We start from the raw sequence: 18,826 nt of genomic DNA, 5'->3' as shown, positions 1-18,826 counted from the left end.
AAATATCGTCCTCAGTAAGAATTCAGGAAGTTAGAGGGTATAGTTAACTAGTCACTTTGGTAGAGTACTTACAAAAACTAAAAAAAAGCGTCAAGTTAATCAACTGTCATAATTTCTTGAGAGTAAAGTCGCATAACTATAAAATCTGCTACTAAAATATTGAATATCACATGCACGACACGCTGCCCAATATCATTATTACGTATTATCACAGTAACAATTAATATGTATGTATAGTTGAGCATGTGAAGTTTACACAAGCAAATCTCAACCATCTTATGATTATTTACATAAGGATGCTTACTTACCAAAGTGTCACAATAGATATGTAAAGCAGTGGCCTTCACCGTATCAAGAATCAGTAGTTGTGCATTTCAGGGCTCATTCCATCCCAAACATTCACAAATAACAGTATTGCATGGCATACAATTCCCTAATTAATTGCTAAACGGTACACTTTTTTTGCCAGCTTTGTTTTATGTAATAGATCAATATACGTGTTTACATACCTAAAATTCACAAATGCCAAAAAGTTGTTGTTTTGTGTAAAAAAACTCATCCTCAGTCTAGGAACAATCTATATCCAGTCCGTTTTATAAATAGCTCCATTTTTTGGCATTGTTACAATTACATTGACGGATCAACAGAGTTTGTTGAGCTGCATGTGCATGCAAAGCAAAACAAAAGTTGCAAAACAACAAAAAGTTGACCTATTTCGTTAAATTCAGCATTTATCTCTGGATATCTCGCTCGCCACGTTCGAAACAGGAAGCAGGTATGTATTTGTTTATTTATTAAAAACTAGTGTAAACCAAATCTAAAATCTATTACGTGCCGATAAAATATTCTGGCTAAAAGATTCCTATAGTTCTCTGGACAGTACTATGCACGTCTCATGTAAATCATTTTATTATACGCATTTTTTGCCCATTCGTCTACCCACCCATTCATGGATTAATTTTTGCACGGAAGAGTGAATATGTATAATAAAATCACGTCATGGTAGAAATATAACTGCCAATTTGACGCTGTTCATGAGATCATGGGCATTACAAAGTGTAAAGTGCTGAAAAATGAGAAAAATTGAGAAAAGAATGGGAAATGGGCAACCCCGATGATGATGAATGACGAGATTAGAGTTGAGATAGTCATTAATTTTTCCCCAAGTACAATTAACAGGATGGGAATTTATATGTCTACGTGCCGTAAATATATTTAGAAATGACACCAACCAACAACGGTGATCACAAATGAATAGGATAACATTATTCATCTAATGATTACCTAAAACATAAAATGAAATGACACTTTTGTTCCCACCACCAATGAGACGACGCTCTGAGTTGTTTGGTTATGAGGCGTCTATCCATAAAATGGCAAATTTATTAACCTTACTATTTCTAGAGTTATTTATTCGCAGAAGTTGACACAGGTGGTTGGAATTGAAAATATGTGCAATGTGCGGCTTGCTCTTTTCTCATCGTCGCCAAAACATTTTGACTGTTTGACTTTACTTTTAGCTTGGGAAGACTAATTACTTTATTTTATGGCTGCATGTCATGCTGCGTGTATGCATAGTAGGCAACTGAGTAAAGGCCAAGTTGGTGAGAATTGTCTTAATTCCATGTGCAGTTAAGTTTTACTGTGATTTTTCTCATTAATGCAGCAGTGGGAGAAAAATAGCCAGATAGATGACACAAGTACGAAGAAAAGGAGCTGGTTTGTTACATAGAACAATTTGTGGTGCTATATTTGTACAGGAAAAAAGTGAGGGTGCAGTTTTTGCAGTGCAACAAATGCAAGTAATTTACGTGCACTTTGTTAAGTGATAAACTTCTGGACATTAATTAATCGTATTACGCAGAATTTTACATCATTCACACCACGACGCCTGGATGATATCATATCACGAGGGTTAGTTATTGTTCTCTTTGCTTAATTTAAGGTACAGGCAGGCTAAAAAAAAGATTTATTATTTGCATATTTTGAGACGGACTTTTTTATACATATTTTCATGTAACTGATCTATATTTTTTTGATATTATGTAAATATCATATTTACATAATTGTAGATCACCACAATTTGTGGAGAAGAAATAGGGTTTTTAGTGTGGTCCTCAATAATATTAATTAGCTCGGCACGTTAATGAGTTTCTGTAAGCCGGATCTATATTCGAATTGAATATGCATGCAACCAAACATGTAATTACGTAATTGTCTTTAAAAGTTAATTAGCACTTCTCACTTTATGGATTGGTAAAAGAAAAATATTCCATCCTGGATTTATATCTATTTTAGTTACTGCCACCGTCTCAAATAGGGGGAGACGACATTTCGTAATAATTAGTCTGATTTATGACTGGTAAACAATTAATTAAGCAGTATAATAATTTAGAGGTGAAAGTTATACGAATAGTTTGATGGAATTACGCATAAGATTTCTATTTCAATAGAGTGGAGGAATGGGGCATTGTGAAATTTGCATATAATTTGCATATAATTTCGCATCATTTCATTGTATATATTATGCCAAATTGTGACCTAACATTGATGTAAGCCAAGTGTGAGTGAGGGAAGAGGGCATTGCGAAATTTACATATAATTTCACCGCATTTAGCGTAATTTCATGGTATTGTGAACTATGTAGCTGACATTGGTGTAAGTCAAATATGAGTGAGGAGATGATCGATATTTGCGAAAAACCAACAAATTATTCCACTTTAGACTGGGATAAGTAAATAAATTATGAGCGTGGCACCATCGTGAGACTCATCTCCTCCCCAAAATTGCAGATGACCACGGCACGATCGGCCCAAACAAGCGTGGCGTGTGTTGTATCCCATTCTTGAGAAAATTGCAAGCAACTTTCCAACCCCAATTATCATGATTTGCTTCTCTTCGCAATCCTGTCCAGCGTGAATACGTACGTATTTGTAAAATATTATTGACATCAAGTCGATTGGATCAGTTTTTAATACTTTTATGTAAATACACACACCTCACGTGATTGAGTATGAAGTAGTGGGTGTGTCGGTGGCAAAACACGCCACGACTTTTTAGTCTGACACAAAAAATCTGTGAGAAAGTCGACCCTTCGTAAGACAGGAGGCGAGACCACCCCCGAGTCTAAAACAATATTTACTTATTTAATCCCATACATTTTAAATGAAACACATTTGCAAACTATTATATCTATCGTGTGAGCGACTTGTTGTTCTCAGTCTAATTTTTGCTTAGTTCTTTCCTCACATTTGAGCAGTAATTTACATATCAAAGTCAAAAAATAAGTGCGTAAAATTGCCAGGAAAGATTTCTGTCTTTGCAACTTTTTGTTTGTCAAGGTTTTGCAATCTTTTTGCATGCAAAATAATTTATCAACTTTTTATTAGTGCCGCAAATAAATAATTTCCTTCCGAAAAACAGTTTAAGCCTTATCAGAACTAAAAATAGTTTAATTGTGCTTCCATTCCGTATTATTATTAAACCGCATTGCACGCCAAATTTCATGGTAAGCCTTCGTAATTTATTGTTTATTATGACAAATCACGCTCCGACATTGATCTCAGCAATAAATAAATAACAAACAAACAACAATATTGCTCACAATCAGCTAGCATCATGACAAACCTTTCGAAAAGTGAGGTCTACGTATCAGCGAAATCTAAATCTAATTCGATCCACCATGCCTAAAATACTTCGTGAGACATATGTAAATCTGGTCTCGTTTTATTTTTACGTGGCTCATCAATTCATCATCCCCATACATTAATTAAAGTTTAGGAAAGTTTATTAACACCTCGTCATCCATCCATCCCAAGAAAATCTGCTGAGACGAATAATCCTCAAGGTATCGAATAACAGTCACGAAACTAATTTATCTCACCTGCCATTGTTGTTACAAATTGAAATGGAAGTCGTAAAAGGTAGCCATGACCTGCATCATGTTAAACATAGGTCGGTATGTGTCATGTATGCACAAATATTCAAATTTGTATGTAGCACCGACCGGTGAAAGACGTGACGAGGTGCTAATCTATTCATTCTTATTTATATTTTCTGCTGCTTGCACATCCTTATAAGTCAGTAAAACTTATTGTTAACTGGTCGTAACTGGTATCGTTCGTGGTGCATTGTTGGTCGTGTCGAAGGAAGAAAAATACGAGAATAGTGCACACTTCTCTTTCTGTGTGCAGTGCAGTCAGTGACGCCATTCACTGATTTGCAGAAACAGTGTTTCTGCAAATTGCACTTTTGAATCATACATTTGAGACGCGATGTGTCATCTTATTTCTGAATACTTATACTAATTTTTGGTCCATTGTATACATAATTTCCAGGAGTACAACCACCACCACGACCAAAGTCAGAGTGATAGCGAAGAACACCACCACCACGCGTCCACCAAATCATCCCGACAGAAACTAGTCAAAACTGCGGGACACCAGGAGGACGACGTTACCATAATTTTTCCTGAGAGCACGACGACCACTCGAATCGCGGACAAAATGTTTTTTCTCCTCAAACTCCTCGTTTCCTTGTCCCTCTTCATCTTTGGAATCCAAGTCGTCCTCGCCGCCACGATTATCACGACCACAGCGCAAGGGAGATCTCTCAAGCACGCGCAGTACGACAACGAACTCGATGGCGACTCGAAAGGTCCCTTTCAGCCGGATGTGGGTCTCTACCTCAAAAACTATGCAGGTTTGTTGTAGGATAGATTTGAAAATTTGGATGGAAGGTAAATGTGTAAATGCTATACATAAATTCAGGGAAAGTGGTGACGACGGTTGGGTCAATTTCTGGCTCGGCTGCTGCATCCGCGGACCATTTGATCCTGACCGTGCCTCGGCTCAAGGTGGAGGACCACATTTGGGAGGGTAAATCAATCACGCTCGAGTGTTGGAGTGAGAAATATCCCGTTTATTGGGAGTATAGAGGACTCGGCGTAAGTAAAAATGCATTTTAAAAATTTTCTGAGCTTATGATTTTTTAAGTTTCATAGATCTCTTAGAATTTTCAAATTTTTTAAATTGAAAAACAGAATTTTTTAGGCATATATGTGTTTATTTCGAATGCTATCTGCAATTCGTTATTAAATTATGCGTAGCAAATGACGAAAATATTATCGCGAAAATGATTTTAGCATTGTTGGAACTACTTTTGGAGATAATATTAAAAATATTTCTAGGCGCCCACCGTCAGAGTAACGACCGAGCGTAAGGCGCCGTCTTTCCAGAACGTGTCCTCCTACAAGTTCGGTGCCATCGTGACCTTCTCCTCCACCGAGTACAAGCAGACGGGGGAATACTCCTGCAAGGATTTGGGTGGGATGGGTGGGTCTGTGTCCCTCTATTTGCTCGTTCCTGGCAAAAATATCTTCGTCCTGAGCAACGAAGGTTCTGAGGAGCAGAATAAATCCGTTTCTGTCACAGCGGACGAGGACAACTCGTGGGTCACGGTGCCCTGCGTCGTGTCAGATAAGGATGCCGTCGTCGAGTTGTGGGCTGAGGAAAAAGATGGCGTAAGTTCAGACTAATTTTTTAGCCCGAGTCAGGGCTTATGGAACCGTCATGTCCGTCCGTCTGTCTGTCTGTCTGTCTGTCCGTCTGTCTGTCCGGCACGATAGAGCCAAAACGGCTGAACCGATTGACTTGAAATTTTTACCATATGCATATTGGACAAAGTTAGGAAACGAGTTCGAAGATGGGCGAAATCGGTCCAGTGGTTGACCGGTGGGGGTCATCGGAGTGGGTGGGGTCTTATGCACCAAAATTTCAAAATTGTTGGAGAGAGCTGAAATTTGGTACAGAGGTTGCTAATGGCTCCTAATAGAAAAAAATAACTTCAGGTTGGAAAAATTTTCATCATGAGTGACCCTATGGGGTGACCCATACCGATTTTTCAAAACCATCATATCGAACTGAAATTTGGTGGAGAGGTTGCTTATGGGTCTTAATAAAAGAATATGATATGATATTGGTAAAATTTTTATCTGGAACGCCCCTATGGGGTGACCCATACCGATTTTTAGAAATTGTTTTAAAAAGATGAAATCCGGCACAATGATACTTAATGACTGCTAATTAAAGAATATGAAGTTAAAAGTGAACAAAGTGCAACCAGACCAAAGTGACCAGAGTGCAATCAGTATGGGGTGACCCATACTGATTTTTAAAAATCGTTATATCGAGCTGAAATTTGATTTGGAGGCTGAATAGCACATACATACAGCTTAGAACTTCAGGTTGTTAAAGAAGGCACTGGTCATGGTGGTCAAGGCACATGATTTGTAACTAATTCAAAAATTTGGTACCAAATAATAGAAACTATCTAACAAACTTTAACCATCCACAACACGGAAGTTGGTGATATTATGTCGGTCAGTTCGGAAAAGAATTTAGAAGCGGGCTCTGACTTATTGAGTCAGGGACTATGTCCCTGACTCGGGCTATATGGAGTCTGCACTGTAGGTTTTTTGCGATTAGAATTATAATCATTTGATTAATTTGTATGCAGACTACGAAGAGAAAATTGTCTACAAATGAGTCCTCCATCGAGTATGACCCACTGGAAGGGTTCCGGCTAAAATGGAAGGGTTTCGGCGCTGTAAAGAATCCGTGGGGAGACTACGTCTGCATCGGAAAGGTCAACAATGGGAAAGTTAGCAAGGAGGAAAAACTCCGAATCCGAGTTAAGGGACCTAATTCCACGGTGAATAGATGTGAGTCAATATTTCTGACTTGCCAGGAATCATGGCGTCATTTTATGTATACTAATATTTCTGTTGTAGTTTCCCTTGGTGGTGTTGGAAATGGTCAGTCTACGTCGACTTCGGGTGGGTTTTTCTGTTCTATGGAAAAATAGATAGGATTTTATTTTAGGCACTATTTATTATTCTTGCTTCTTAATTCGGCAGGGTCCACGGTGTCAATTTCCTACAACCCGACAGCCCGTAGGATCGAGTGCTGTTCCTCTATGACGACGATTTCTAGAACTCGACGCTCTCGAGGGAAACGGGCAGTGTCACTCCCCCGAATGCGACTCTCTCCTTGCGCCTCAATTTCGGATTGTGCGTTAACTAAATATGATAACTTTTAACTGTAATTATATTAATTTAAAGTCTGTATTTTTAGGCTACTTCTCCTCCACCCATCTCGCCTCTGGGTCTGCCTTCTGTTCCAAAAGGACGAGCGGGGAGTGCGAGTCGGACTCTTTCATCAAGCGACTGAACGAGACCTGCGTGGCGTACGAGTTGCCAGAAATCCACGAGGCTGGCGTCCTCGACTGCTCACTGGACGGGGCAGGTCTGGAAGACGGAAAAGCCAAAGATCTCATGGAAGCACAGATGCAATTCTCGTACGAACCTGAGCTAGGATTTGGTATGTAACTTTTGCATGTCATTTTAACCTGTAATTTTCATTTCTCTGCCCTTTCAGTAACCAAATTTGACCCGGAGGAAACCGAAACTCGTGAAATATTAGGAATTGGTCGTGAACAGGAGGGCAGCACGGCGGGATCTATTGCGACCTACTTTTGCAGAGCGAACTCGTTCTTCTTTTCGGACGGAATTAAATGGGCGGTCGAACGGAGGGGGGCTACAAACACGCTAGATTTCCTCACTCAGGGTAACTTTTTTTAATGCGAATTAAAATTTTTGTTATACAAAATAAGTCATTCCTTACAATTTCACCATTCATGAACAGAGGATGCTCGACCCACAATCAAGGTGGATGAGGCTAAAGTATCTCGAGTGTACTGCTTCGCCCCCATTTGGGATTCGGCCACGGATTGGAGAAACGTCTCAATGACGGCACCACTCCCGACGTAGACGGACGTCACTTCTTTACACTTTTTATGTAGATCTTAAGGGCCGAGACGTGTAGACTATGATAGTTAATCAGCCTACATAATTTCAATTTGCAAGGAAAATGGACCACAAGTATTTTTAAGTATTTGATGATATGCATATGTGTGACTGCGAATATGTGAATCTTATCGAGGAAAGAATAGTTATCGAGCATTTCTTAGCATTTTTTCACAAAGTAAAAATATTTACAACGAAACGACGACGATGAGAAGATTTTTTAAGTATTGATAAGTACAAGAAAATAAATAATGTGTCGAACGGGGAAAAAGTTGAGACAAAATTTTTGCAAATATAGGTTTAATTACAATTGAAATTTTGCATGATACTGAATTTGGTCAAATATTCCAATTGTTTGAATTATTGAGTCCTACATCCAAAATGTAGTCGATCCGATTTGTGACCTCGTCATCCTCATGGTCCTGAAACTTGCTGAGTTCCACGAGAACCCCACTCTCGTTCAGATGCCGCTGCAAAATGTCCTCATCGTCAAGTGAATTATTGGGAGACCGAAATGACTGCACAAAAAAAACAATAATTAGTAATTAGCTAATTAATAAACGATAACCATTTCATACATACCTTGACGAACAAGTAAATGGCATCGAGAACATTGACCAGGACGAGGTCGGGGTGTTCCTTGACGAGCTGGATTAGTAAGGAAAGCACGCCGTTGTTCACTAACCACTCCTTGTGCGCCAAGGAACCCTTGTCCATAATGTTGACGACGGTAAATACAGCTTCCTTTCGACCTGGAAGACTTCCCTGAAAGCGCAAACTCATCATGAATTTCATCTCTTGACCATGAATTGTCTTCTTTCTTACGGATCTGAACACGTCCAAGAGAAGGGGGAAGAATCCAGCCTGGAATAACTCCTCCTTTTGGGTCACATTCCCAGCCGCAATATTGGACACGATCCAGTTGACCTGAATATTATAAAATGCATGCATTCATTATCTACATTTTTCCATCCTCTCACAAACAAATTGACAAAATTTCTCATACTTTTACTTTACACAAATGTACACTCGATTTGCATACAAGGTCATCTTGTCAACGAAAAATTAAGTGAGAGTCTCACCTCGCCCGTCCACTCGGCCTCTAACATGAGGCGATTAAGGTGAGGGAGGACGCCACACTCGAGAACAATGTCAGTCTGTGGAACGGGAAAATGACTCAAAAAGATTGAAATTTGGTGTCATAAGATTCTACTCACATGAACGTCAACCGTGCTCGAGACGACATTTCCAATCACGTTGAGACAAGGTCGGAGCAGTCTTTGGCGCAAGTGGTGATTCTGCCCGTCACGTTGAGCCAAGGCGACTCCATGGACCAGATTTTGAATTATGGTGGGACTCTCGTTGTCCTCATTGCGCCGAACGAGGACATCCATGGCGTCTTCTCGACCAGTTTTTGTGAGGTAGTAAAGCCCCCAAGTCGCGTGGTCTGCAGCATTATTTGCCGTGCACGATTATGAACATAAGTAAATTTTAAGAACAAATCCAGACGCAAATTCTCACACAAGATGTCAACTTCTGTCCAAGAAGAATTCTCGTCAATCCTGACACGAGCGCAAATATCGCACAAAGTCTTCAAGAGTGACATCCGGTCGGTCGTGATCTTGACATTTTTGGGCACGTAGCACACACTTTTGGCCAGTCTGGTGAGGGCGAGGAGGAGAGGATATAAATCACCCTGGCAGAATTTAACTGGCATTATTAATTATTTTCCGTCACAATTTTATTTAACTTATTTACATTGGATGTCGTGGTGGACATCTCATCCAAGACGTGTCTCACTCTACTTCTCAGAATCGGAATTACTCCACCGTCTCGAATTTCATTGACGAAGAGGCGCTTATCATATCCACCGCTGGTTATCTACACAGGTGACCATATTATAAATATTAAAACCGGAAGTGAATGATGATGGGAAACAGAGCCCCAACAGAGGTCGACGCCGCCGGTAGCATTTTACGCCACGCTGGCGAAAATAATCTGTCGTGTTCCTTCAACATTAGGATGCCGCGATGCCGATGCAAAATCACCAACATTGGCGCAGCAAAATTGGTCGGCGTCAACCTCTGGTACGAAATCGACCCACTCACTGCAAGAACGCTCAACCCATACGCGGCAGGAATAACGGGTGAAGCATTGGTAAGATCTAATCTTTCCGCGGTAAGAATTTGTATCAATTTTGGAATAGCTCCCTTGTCCACGAGGAGTTTGGACTCGATTCTGGCCAGTGAGGCGACCACCCAGGCGGCCGCTGTACGAAGTGAGGAGGATGAAGATGATGGGGAGGATGTTGTGAAGCCGAGAATCTGACCCACTAGACCCGCCTCGATGATGGGGTCCAGCAAGGAGTTGAGGATGGAGGGCAAGGACGCCGTTGAAGACGACAATGACGACTCTGACTTTTGAGGAGTGGTCAGAAGTAAGGATTGACACGCGGTCAGTTGGAGGGTAGGGTCATCGCTAGGAAAACAATGCTAAATTGGAATTAAGTATTTCAGATGCAAGTAACCACTTGAAAGAAATAACGGAAAAAGTGGTTTTCTGCAGCTATTTTGACCTGCAAGAAATGCACGCAGCCAGAAACTACGCCTCGTGGCTACTTCAGTATACTTCATTCGGCTCGTGGTTCGTAAACAAAACACTGTTGACATCACGTTTAATTTTGTAATTCAGATTCTGACCTCTTGATGCCTTGGATGATGTTGTGAACGAGGTCAGCAGAAGAGGACGAGGGGTGCAGCAAGACGCTCTCATGTCCGGAAGAAGAATCAATTTGTGGTTTTGAACCTGTCGTCACTGCAGCATCCGGTTGTTGCGTCGTGGGTTCGTCCTCTTCCAAGTTGTTTGATTTGATGAAGGTATCGTCCACTACTTCGTCCTGAGTGGTACACCCAGATTCTGGAGGTGTCGACTCGGCACTGTTGTAACCCTCCAGCTCCGATTCCTGCGCACTTTGATCCATGATTTTGCTAGTAAAATCTACAAAAGCTGTGGCTCTACTGGCCGGATTAGCATCAAGGTTGCTTGACAATTTATCATAATACAAGGTTACGACAATTGCTTCGAGAGCCTCAAAAACCTTCATTTTTGAAGGGTTAATTATTTGGGCTGTCGCTAACGGTAATTAAAGCACAAAAATTTCTGCTACCACGCCGAAATAGCCGACACATTTACAAAATGATCCGTTATAAATGTTTTTTTATTTGATCGATTAACTGACAAATTTAATTTTGTATTGGATTTATCGGACGACATGATCAGTTTTACACATATAAAAATACATAGAAATAAGCTGATAAGAACAGATTTTATTTACCGAATGTTTGGAATGATTGAATTTACAAAATGAGAATAATAATGTGTTAAATAATGAGTACCTAAGACTAGATCATAATTATATCTAAAAACATGAAAAATATGTAAAGTTGCTTTATGGTTTTTTGTATTGGGGAATGTTGGTAAGATGCTCGATGTAGATGTCCCTTGACCACTTAATACAGTCCACTACACAAAGTTTTTTAAAGAGTTTTGCATAGGATTTGGCACACACTAAGCGAAGGAATTGGTCGTTGTTATTATCCCATGATCCAAGAGATCCGACAATGAATGGGACAATATCGACTGCACCGTATCTTGAGAGAAGGGCTTGTTGAAGAAGTTTGTATCTCTCCATCTTGGTTTCTCGGGCTTTAGTGAATGCTTCGGGTCGATTCTCAAACGGGATGGTGACGTCAATGATGAAGGCATGGTTATCTTTTACTGCTAGTAAGTCAGGACGGATGTCTAGGTTGGGGACGACCGTTTGGTTTTCTGCGATGATGGTGAACTTGGCAAGAGCGGTCTTCAGTCGATGGACTATGGCGTTGTGGCGGTGGGTGTAGGCTTGACTGTACCTCATGCAGTGATTGAGGACGTGAGGTAGAGTTTCTTGTGGGTGGTTGCATCGCCTGCAGGCTGCATTTGCATCTGATTCAGTGGATTTGAATTTGAATTATCGTTATGCAAAATGAAATAAAAGAGGATTTATTGCAAAAAGAAAATGCTGATTATTGCCCCGTTGCCACATTTTAGCACCGTTAAGGGGGACCAGGTTGAGTCTTGCTCGGTGAATGAAACGCCAGTCAGCAAATCGGATGTAGTCACCGTTTTGAATGAAATGATGACTTGCTTTAGATTGGGCAACAACCTCCATCACTTTTCCTTGGTTGGCAAGACTGTGGAGACGTTTGTCTCTGACTTGTCGAGTTTGTTGGCGGAGAGTGCGGGCGATAGCTTGCCTGTGCCGTGGTTCGAGGGTGATGTCCAAGTGATGGAGAGAGGGACCGTCATCATCAATCGTCCATGAGACTTTTATACGGGATGATGCCTGTCTTGCTTGTGTCCACACGTTGGATATGGCATTGGTGGTGGTGCGGTATGAGCCTTCATTGTAGCCGGATAAGTAGAGGGCAGCGTCCTCAAGGGTGGGAGTTTGGGGTCTGGTTCTTTTACTCGTGGTGTTGAGTAGGTCGGCTAGGGCTAATTCTTTTATGGTGGGATCATTGGAGGTGAGCAGTTTGAAGGCGTTGTCAATGAGAAGGAGATCACTGTCTTCCGCAGCTAATGGTATGGCGCAGGATCCGGAGTTTCTTCCACCGTAGAGATATTCGTTCGCAACCTCACGTGGGAGTTTGAGGGTATCTTTGAAAAGTGGACGGAGGGCTTTATCCACTTTCTCCCACTGGGTCTTGGAAAGCTGCGCTGTTCTCATTGGGAAGGTTAGGGAGGAGTAGAAGAAAGTTTTCATTGCATCAATCTTTTGCCACGGGGCGAGGTTAGAGCATAAGATCTTTTGTCCGGTTTGGATGTAAGATTCGACCGAAGAATTGTCTTTGAAGAGTTGGAAGCCAGTTGGCTTCCCTAGAAATTGAGTTGACTCGTGGTCATTGAGATATTCTATGGGGGATCTTCGATCCTGAAAATGGATGGTCTTGATCCAACCGGAGTTTTTCCGCTGAGATGTAGAGAGACGCACTTTTTAGGGTTGAGTTGGATGGAGAGACGTTGGGACTCATAGTTGATGATGTTGATTTTATTTTGCAGTCCTTCATAAGTCTCATCCATCGGGGTTAGGTCGTCAGCGAAGGAGAGGGCTTGGTGGTTGACGTCGCCCGAGTTGTGGATCCTCTCTAGGATGGGGTTTATCGCGATGTTGAATAGAATACTGGAAAGTGGGTCACCTTGGTGTATTCCAGATCGTATTTGGATGGGTGCGGTGACACCGTCACTGGAGACGACGTGTGTAGATGCATCAGTGTACATATCTTGGATGATGGGAGATAAGTAGTCACTGATTCCATAATGGCGGAGGGAGTCAGTAAGAGCAGCGTGGGGGATGGACCCAAATGCGTCAGAGAAGTCCAACCATGCTACGTAAAGGTCCTGTTTTCGAGTCCTTGCTTCTTGCATCCGATGTTGAAGCACAAAGTTGTGTTCGAATACACCATCAAAAGGAAGAAATCCTTTTTGACTAGAATGGAGGACTTTGTTGTTGACTAGCCACGTTGTTAGACGAGACGCCAGGCATCCTGAGTAGAGTTTGTAGAGAGTTCGGGTTATTGATATTGGTCTCCAATTTCCTGGATCGGAAACATCTCCCAAATGAGGATGGTGCGGGAAGATTTCCATGTCTCGGGAATTCTTTGGTATTTTAGGCATATGTTCATGATAGTGGTTAGAACGTTGCCTTCGGGATCAAGGCTGAGCCAGTGTCGGTAAGTTATTTGGTCGTCACCGGGGGCAGAGTTCTCAAACTTGCGAAGCCGTTTGATGACCTCGGTTTGTGAGAACATGTCGCAAGGGAGTGGTTCACGAGAGCCCCCATATGGTTGGTAGAAAAAATTATCGTAGGGTTTTTCTGACCTACGCTCGGTGAAAAATTGGTGGAGAGTGTTGGTGGGAATGACACACGGGGGAGAATCCCCATCCAGGATGAGCCGAACTGCTCGTCTTCTGTTTCTCTTGTAGAGCTTTTGGATCAGTTTTGCATCCAAGGCTTCAGTGACCGTTGGTGGGCGTCGGGGGACGGCAGCTTGTTGAGGACGGGGGCGGATATTAAGTTCGGTTCGTGCTTCTTCTGTTAGGGAGTCAAGGATTTCGGTGAATCTTTTCCACTTGTCGGGGTGATTCAGAGATCTAAGGATTTTTAGGAGGTCAGGCAGGTATTGATAGAGGGAGGACCTACCATTTGGGTCAATGTGAGTAGGATGTAAGGGACTAAGATTGTGGTTGACCAGCGTTCCCTCCTGGTTATTCTCCTCCTCTCCATAGTGGAGGTGGTCGTTATCTGATATCGCGAAGTTCTCGTCGTCAGACGTACTCGAGTTGGCACTAAGGACTTCCTCCTCCTGTGTGTATGTCGGAATGCGAAGAGGCGAGATTGTTTCACCTGGCTCCTCAATCGGGTGGCAAGGAGGTGTGTTGACAATGAGGTCACCAATTGGAATTGGTGTCACTGGACGAGGTGAATGGGATGACGGTGTTGTTGATGGTGATGATGGGGATTGATAGGACAGCGGAGTTGTGGTTGCGAAAGAGATCGCCATTAGAGGTGTCAAGTGGCGATTTGGGGTAGTGAGTGATCGTGGAGTGGGGGCGTGAGCAGTGTGCAAAGAACGGGGGGACTCAGTGAGGGGAGTTGACTGTGTGGTTTGGGTGTGGTTCTCTCCTTGGGTGGAAAGACGGCAATGCGGTGGTGTAGGTTGACGAGAGGTGGATGGGACGGACTGAGAAACTGTCCTTGAGCCTGCACCCGGATTTTTGTGTATTTTCTGATGATTTTGTAGGCCTTTTTTGTGGGGGAAGGATTCTAGGCACGTAGCACATACATGATTGAAAGTTTGTACCTCTACCTCGAACTGGACGGGGAGAAGACACTTGTGGAGAGATGGTCGATTCCTCAAGGTTGCGCGACAGCCAAAACAGATGTTAATTGTGTTTTTTATCTCAACCTTATGTTCTTGGAGCAGATGACGGATGAGGCTTCTTTTTCCAGAGGACCAGTCGGTAGTCGCTTTAAACACTTTATTACACGAATCTTCTGTGCACGGCCAAGATGAGGAAGGTGGGTGGAGAACTGTGAGGGTATCACTAACACGGGTGGGGGCACGAGAATCCATCTTGCGGTGGGGACGAGGGGCGGCGGGGGGGGGGGGGGGGCACTGCGCACGGATCTTAGCCAAGGCCGAGAAGCGATACACTTTGATCTTAGCCAAAAGGCGTAGAAGGGATTATTTTTTTTGTATCCTAATCTTAAGTCGGTTCCACGGTCGTATTGGGCTCGTGGAGATCCGAGCTTTGATTGCAAGGAGACGTTTTCTGGGCAGCTTTTTACGGGCCAGTCGTCGTCGAATCGTTGGCCTATTCACCGCGATTGCAATCATTTTTTGTGGCGCAGTTGGTAAATTGGTCGCCACTAGTCTTTCCAATTTCACAAAGCAAGTCAGAGGACACATGAGGAAATTCTTATAGCCTACAATAATAAGATAAATTTTATTTAAATAAAAAAATAAGAAACAATTATTTTAAAATTTTAAATACGTATTTATTAACATAAACATTAACAATGATTCTGAATTACCACGGCAAGTCCTTTGATGCCGGTCCAGTGAATCAGGTCTTGCGAAGAGACACGAACAACCAGGACATTTCGGTTTCGGTAAATGCTTGAAACGGTGTTGCGACTTCGCAGCGTAGCTGTTGAACAGTTTTCCGCAGATCTCACTTGGAGGAACCTTATTCTTCTTCTTCGCCGTTGCAGGGGTGAGACACAACAAAAACTCCTTCGCCTGGTTAATTAATTTAAAAATATCTCCTGCTGCAGGGTCCTTGTTCTTATCGGGGTGGTATTTGAGGGCCAGCTTCCTAAACACCCGAGTCAGGGCTTATGGAACCGTCATGTCCGTCTGTCCGGCACGATAGAGCCAAAACGGCTGAACCGATTGACTTGAAATTTTTACCATATGTATATTGGACAAAGTTAGGAAACGAGTTCGAAGATGGGCCAAATCGGTCAAGTGGTTGACCGGTGGGGGTCATCGGAGTGGGTGGGGTATTAAGCACCAAAATTTCAAAATTGTTGTAGAGAGCTGAAATTTGGTACAGAGGTTGCTAATGCCTCCTAATAGATAAAAATGACTTCAAGTTGGAAAAATTTTCATCTTGAGGGACCCTGGAGGGTGACCCATACCGATTTTTCAAAATCGTCATATCGAGCTGAAATTTGGTACACAGGTTGCGTGTGGGTCTTAATGGAAGAATATGAAATGACATTTGTAAAATTTTTATCTGGAGCGACCCTCTGGGGTGACCCATACCGATTTTTAGAAAGTGGTTGAAAAAGATGAAATCCAGCACGGTGATACTTAATGGCTTCTTATGAAAAAATATGAAGTTAAAAGTTTGCAAAATGCAACCAGAGTGACCCTGGGGGTGACCCATACTAATTTTTCGAAATCTTCATATCGAGCTGAAATTTGGTATGGAGGCTGGACTATATGCAGCTTTAGTATGTATTTCAATTCGGACAAGAAACGGACTCGGACTTATCGAGTCCAGGACTCTGTCCCTGACTCGGGCTATATGGAGTCTGCACTGTAGGTTTTAATCATGGATGTATTACGATAAATTGTCAAGCAATCTTCAAAGTTAGTGAGGAGAAAAGACCAAACCAAAATGTCTTTTCTCCTCACTGAAAGACTGCTGGAAGAACATAAGAAAACTGTCTTTTCTAGTTAAAAAAATGAGTGAGTCTCAGTCTAGCTTCTGAAGAGAGAACATGGTTCTCTGACATGAGTCTCATTCATTCAAATATCTCGTCTGTAAAATCGAGAAATTATTCCATTCAATCGAGTCGTCGTCTAATCTACATGCCTTCCTCAAATTGAACAAACTCGTCTGTAAAATCGAGTTATACATCAAAATCCAAAATAACGTTCAAATGAGAAAAGGTGTAAATAATTTTCCGCAAACACCCACATCTTCAAGTAGTAAAAGATCTAGATGTAATGACCAATTAAACTCTTCGTTCGAATCCTCACCTTCGCCACAACCAAAAATAACCAAAAAGCCTAAAGTTATTCAACCCACAACCAACATGGGCGACAGTGACCTAAAAGATTACATTCTAAAAGTGGTCACAGACAGTGAAAATAAAGTTATAACCCGACTACAAAATTTGGAAAAGCTAACAAGTCCGCCGAAAGAAAATATTAACCAACTGAAAATAAGGATCGATAAATTACAGACAGCAGATCGACACAAAAATGTGGTTATTAACGGAATAGTGGAAACCGTCGGTGAGAAATGGTCAGATCGTGAAAAACATGTTAAAGAGCTAGCAAAAAAACTGGGACTCGCACAAATCGATTATGATTGTTGCTACCGAATGGGTACTTTTAACCCAGATATGGCCCGACCTCGACCCCTTTTGCTTAAGATGGTGAGACAACGCGACGCAGCACAAATCCTGTCCCTTCGCATGAAACTGAGCGGAACCAATATTTTTATTGATGAAGATCTGGCACCCGAGGAAAGAAAGATGCGTTCCCAACTGAGAGAATTTGCGAAAAACATGAAGAAAGAAAAACCGGACCTGCTGTTCCGATGTTACAAGAAACGGGTGAAAATTACAACGGAAGGAGCTACAACCTGGTACACAATAAATGACTCTAATCAAATTGTGGAGGATGGAAAACAAATGACGTGACGATACGGCCGGCCTCTACAATTAACACAACAATCAAGGATCAGTAACTTTAATATAATTTCCTGGAATATAGAAGGTATAAGGTCTAAAAATATCTTATTTTATAATGAATTAATCGAGTTTAACCCAACGATATTCTTCCTTTGTGAAACATGGCACGTTGATGACTATATATTAAACAGTAAAATTACAGATAGATATACAATTTTTGATATGAAAGCTGTGAAATCAAAAATCAAAGGAAGAGCATCGATGGGTTACTACATTGGTATAAAAAATAGCATAGTTAATTTTAGTAAAGTTATATGTATGAAGAATGAATATAGCGTCATACAGTTAAACGATAATTTTAAGAAAGTAATCATTAGTTTTAGCTATTTACCCCCTAATAGTAACATCGAAATAGAAGAGATATTTCAGGCAGTAGATTCAGCACAGATTTCTTGCATATACATGGGTGATTTTAATTCGAGAACAGGAAATCATACAAGTAAATCCAACGACAAAGTCACTAATTTACGTGGCACCAAGCTTATTAAAATAATACAGGAAAATAATCTTAGTTTGCTGAATGGTAACGGAGAGCATGGTACAGACGGTGACTTCACCTTTGTTAATAAGAATGGTTCAAGCGTTGTAGATTTGTGTATCACCTCTCAATCAATAACAGATAAGAAAGAATTCAAGGTTTTGTCCAGCGAGCAGTCTTGTCATTTCCCTATCATGCTAAAATTAAATGCAGTACCACATTTTGAGACTCTCACAAAAATAGTCAGGGTAGAATGGGATGTACATAAAATCGGACAATTTCAAGACAATTTCGATAACATCCTGGAAAACTGCGAGAGTAGTAATATCACAATTGATAAATTTCAACAGGGCATGCTTAAAGGAATAGATTCATGTGAAATGTTTAAGAGAAGAATATTACGAGTAAAAAATATAACGTATGGACCAAGATGGTTCGATAAAAAATGCTTGTTAGAGAAGAAGCTTTTCAATAGTAGTCTTCGTAATTTTCGTAAAGCTGGGAATGAATTAGAAAAAGACCAATTAAAATTGATTTTCTTACAGAAGAAGAGAACTTATATCAATCTTAAGAAGGCGAAGAAATTAAAATTTTTCAATGCAATTCAAAGTTCACTTTGTAACGCTAAAAACTCGTCGGACTTTTGGAAAGCGATTAATTACTATAGGTC

General features: G+C 41.3%; 3 protein-coding genes across 3 annotated transcripts; 1 reads left to right on the top strand and 2 right to left on the bottom strand.

Moving 5' to 3' along the window:
* The first annotated feature begins 3,490 nt into the window (after nt 1–3,490).
* On the top strand, nt 3,491–8,129 carry LOC110853521. Its single transcript, XM_035854555.1, has 10 exons — nt 3,491–3,508; nt 4,338–4,701; nt 4,770–4,945; nt 5,189–5,521; nt 6,517–6,721; nt 6,791–6,835; nt 6,917–7,069; nt 7,134–7,379; nt 7,437–7,625; nt 7,704–8,129. The coding sequence occupies exons 1-10, from the start codon at nt 3,506–3,508 to the stop codon at nt 7,826–7,828; spliced, it is 1,839 nt and encodes a 612-aa protein (XP_035710448.1). The 5' UTR covers nt 3,491–3,505; the 3' UTR covers nt 7,829–8,129.
* On the bottom strand, nt 7,957–10,909 carry LOC110853199 (importin subunit alpha-3). The gene is made up of 9 exons (XM_022101447.2): nt 10,564–10,909; nt 9,973–10,342; nt 9,623–9,745; nt 9,386–9,560; nt 9,082–9,311; nt 8,947–9,021; nt 8,690–8,791; nt 8,447–8,629; nt 7,957–8,382 (listed from the first exon to the last, which is right to left on the bottom strand). Exons 1-9 carry the CDS (start codon nt 10,842–10,844, stop codon nt 8,203–8,205), a joined length of 1,719 nt encoding a protein of 572 aa, XP_021957139.2. The 5' UTR covers nt 10,845–10,909; the 3' UTR covers nt 7,957–8,202.
* Nucleotides 10,910–11,312: 403 nt separating this feature from the next.
* Nucleotides 11,313–12,632, bottom strand: LOC110853198. The gene is made up of 2 exons (XM_022101445.1): nt 11,936–12,632; nt 11,313–11,848 (listed from the first exon to the last, which is right to left on the bottom strand). Exons 1-2 carry the CDS (start codon nt 12,630–12,632, stop codon nt 11,313–11,315), a joined length of 1,233 nt encoding a protein of 410 aa, XP_021957137.1.
* Between the last annotated feature and the right edge of the window lie 6,194 nt (nt 12,633–18,826).

Source organism: Folsomia candida, unplaced genomic scaffold (genome assembly GCF_002217175.1).
Source record: "Folsomia candida strain VU population unplaced genomic scaffold, ASM221717v1 Fcan01_Sc008, whole genome shotgun sequence".
Taxonomy (NCBI): domain Eukaryota; kingdom Metazoa; phylum Arthropoda; class Collembola; order Entomobryomorpha; family Isotomidae; genus Folsomia; species Folsomia candida.
Note: the sequence above shows the minus strand (reverse complement) of the source record. Positions and strands in the feature narration are given on the sequence as shown.

What these genes read in the sequence shown, in the direction of transcription:
- LOC110853521 (XM_035854555.1), top strand. An exon ending in CTACCTCAAAAACTATGCAG is followed by an intron (nt 4,702 to 4,769) that starts GTTTGTTGTAGG and finishes ACATAAATTCAG; the next exon opens with GGAAAGTGGTGACGACGGTT. An exon ending in TAATTCCACGGTGAATAGAT is followed by an intron (nt 6,722 to 6,790) that starts GTGAGTCAATAT and finishes TTTCTGTTGTAG; the next exon opens with TTTCCCTTGGTGGTGTTGGA.
- LOC110853199 (XM_022101447.2), bottom strand. Translation starts at nt 10,844, where the DNA reads ATGGATCAAAGTGCGCAGGAATCGGAGCTGGAGGGTTACAACAGTGCC. An exon ending in TGTCCACCACGACATCCAAT is followed by an intron (nt 9,561 to 9,622) that starts GTAAATAAGTTA and finishes AAATTCTGCCAG; the next exon opens with GGTGATTTATATCCTCTCCT. An exon ending in TCTTGGACGTGTTCAGATCC is followed by an intron (nt 8,630 to 8,689) that starts GTAAGAAAGAAG and finishes TTGCGCTTTCAG; the next exon opens with GGAAGTCTTCCAGGTCGAAA.
- LOC110853198 (XM_022101445.1), bottom strand. Translation starts at nt 12,632, where the DNA reads ATGAGAACAGCGCAGCTTTCCAAGACCCAGTGGGAGAAAGTGGATAAA. An exon ending in TGCTAAAATGTGGCAACGGG is followed by an intron (nt 11,849 to 11,935) that starts GCAATAATCAGC and finishes CCACTGAATCAG; the next exon opens with ATGCAAATGCAGCCTGCAGG.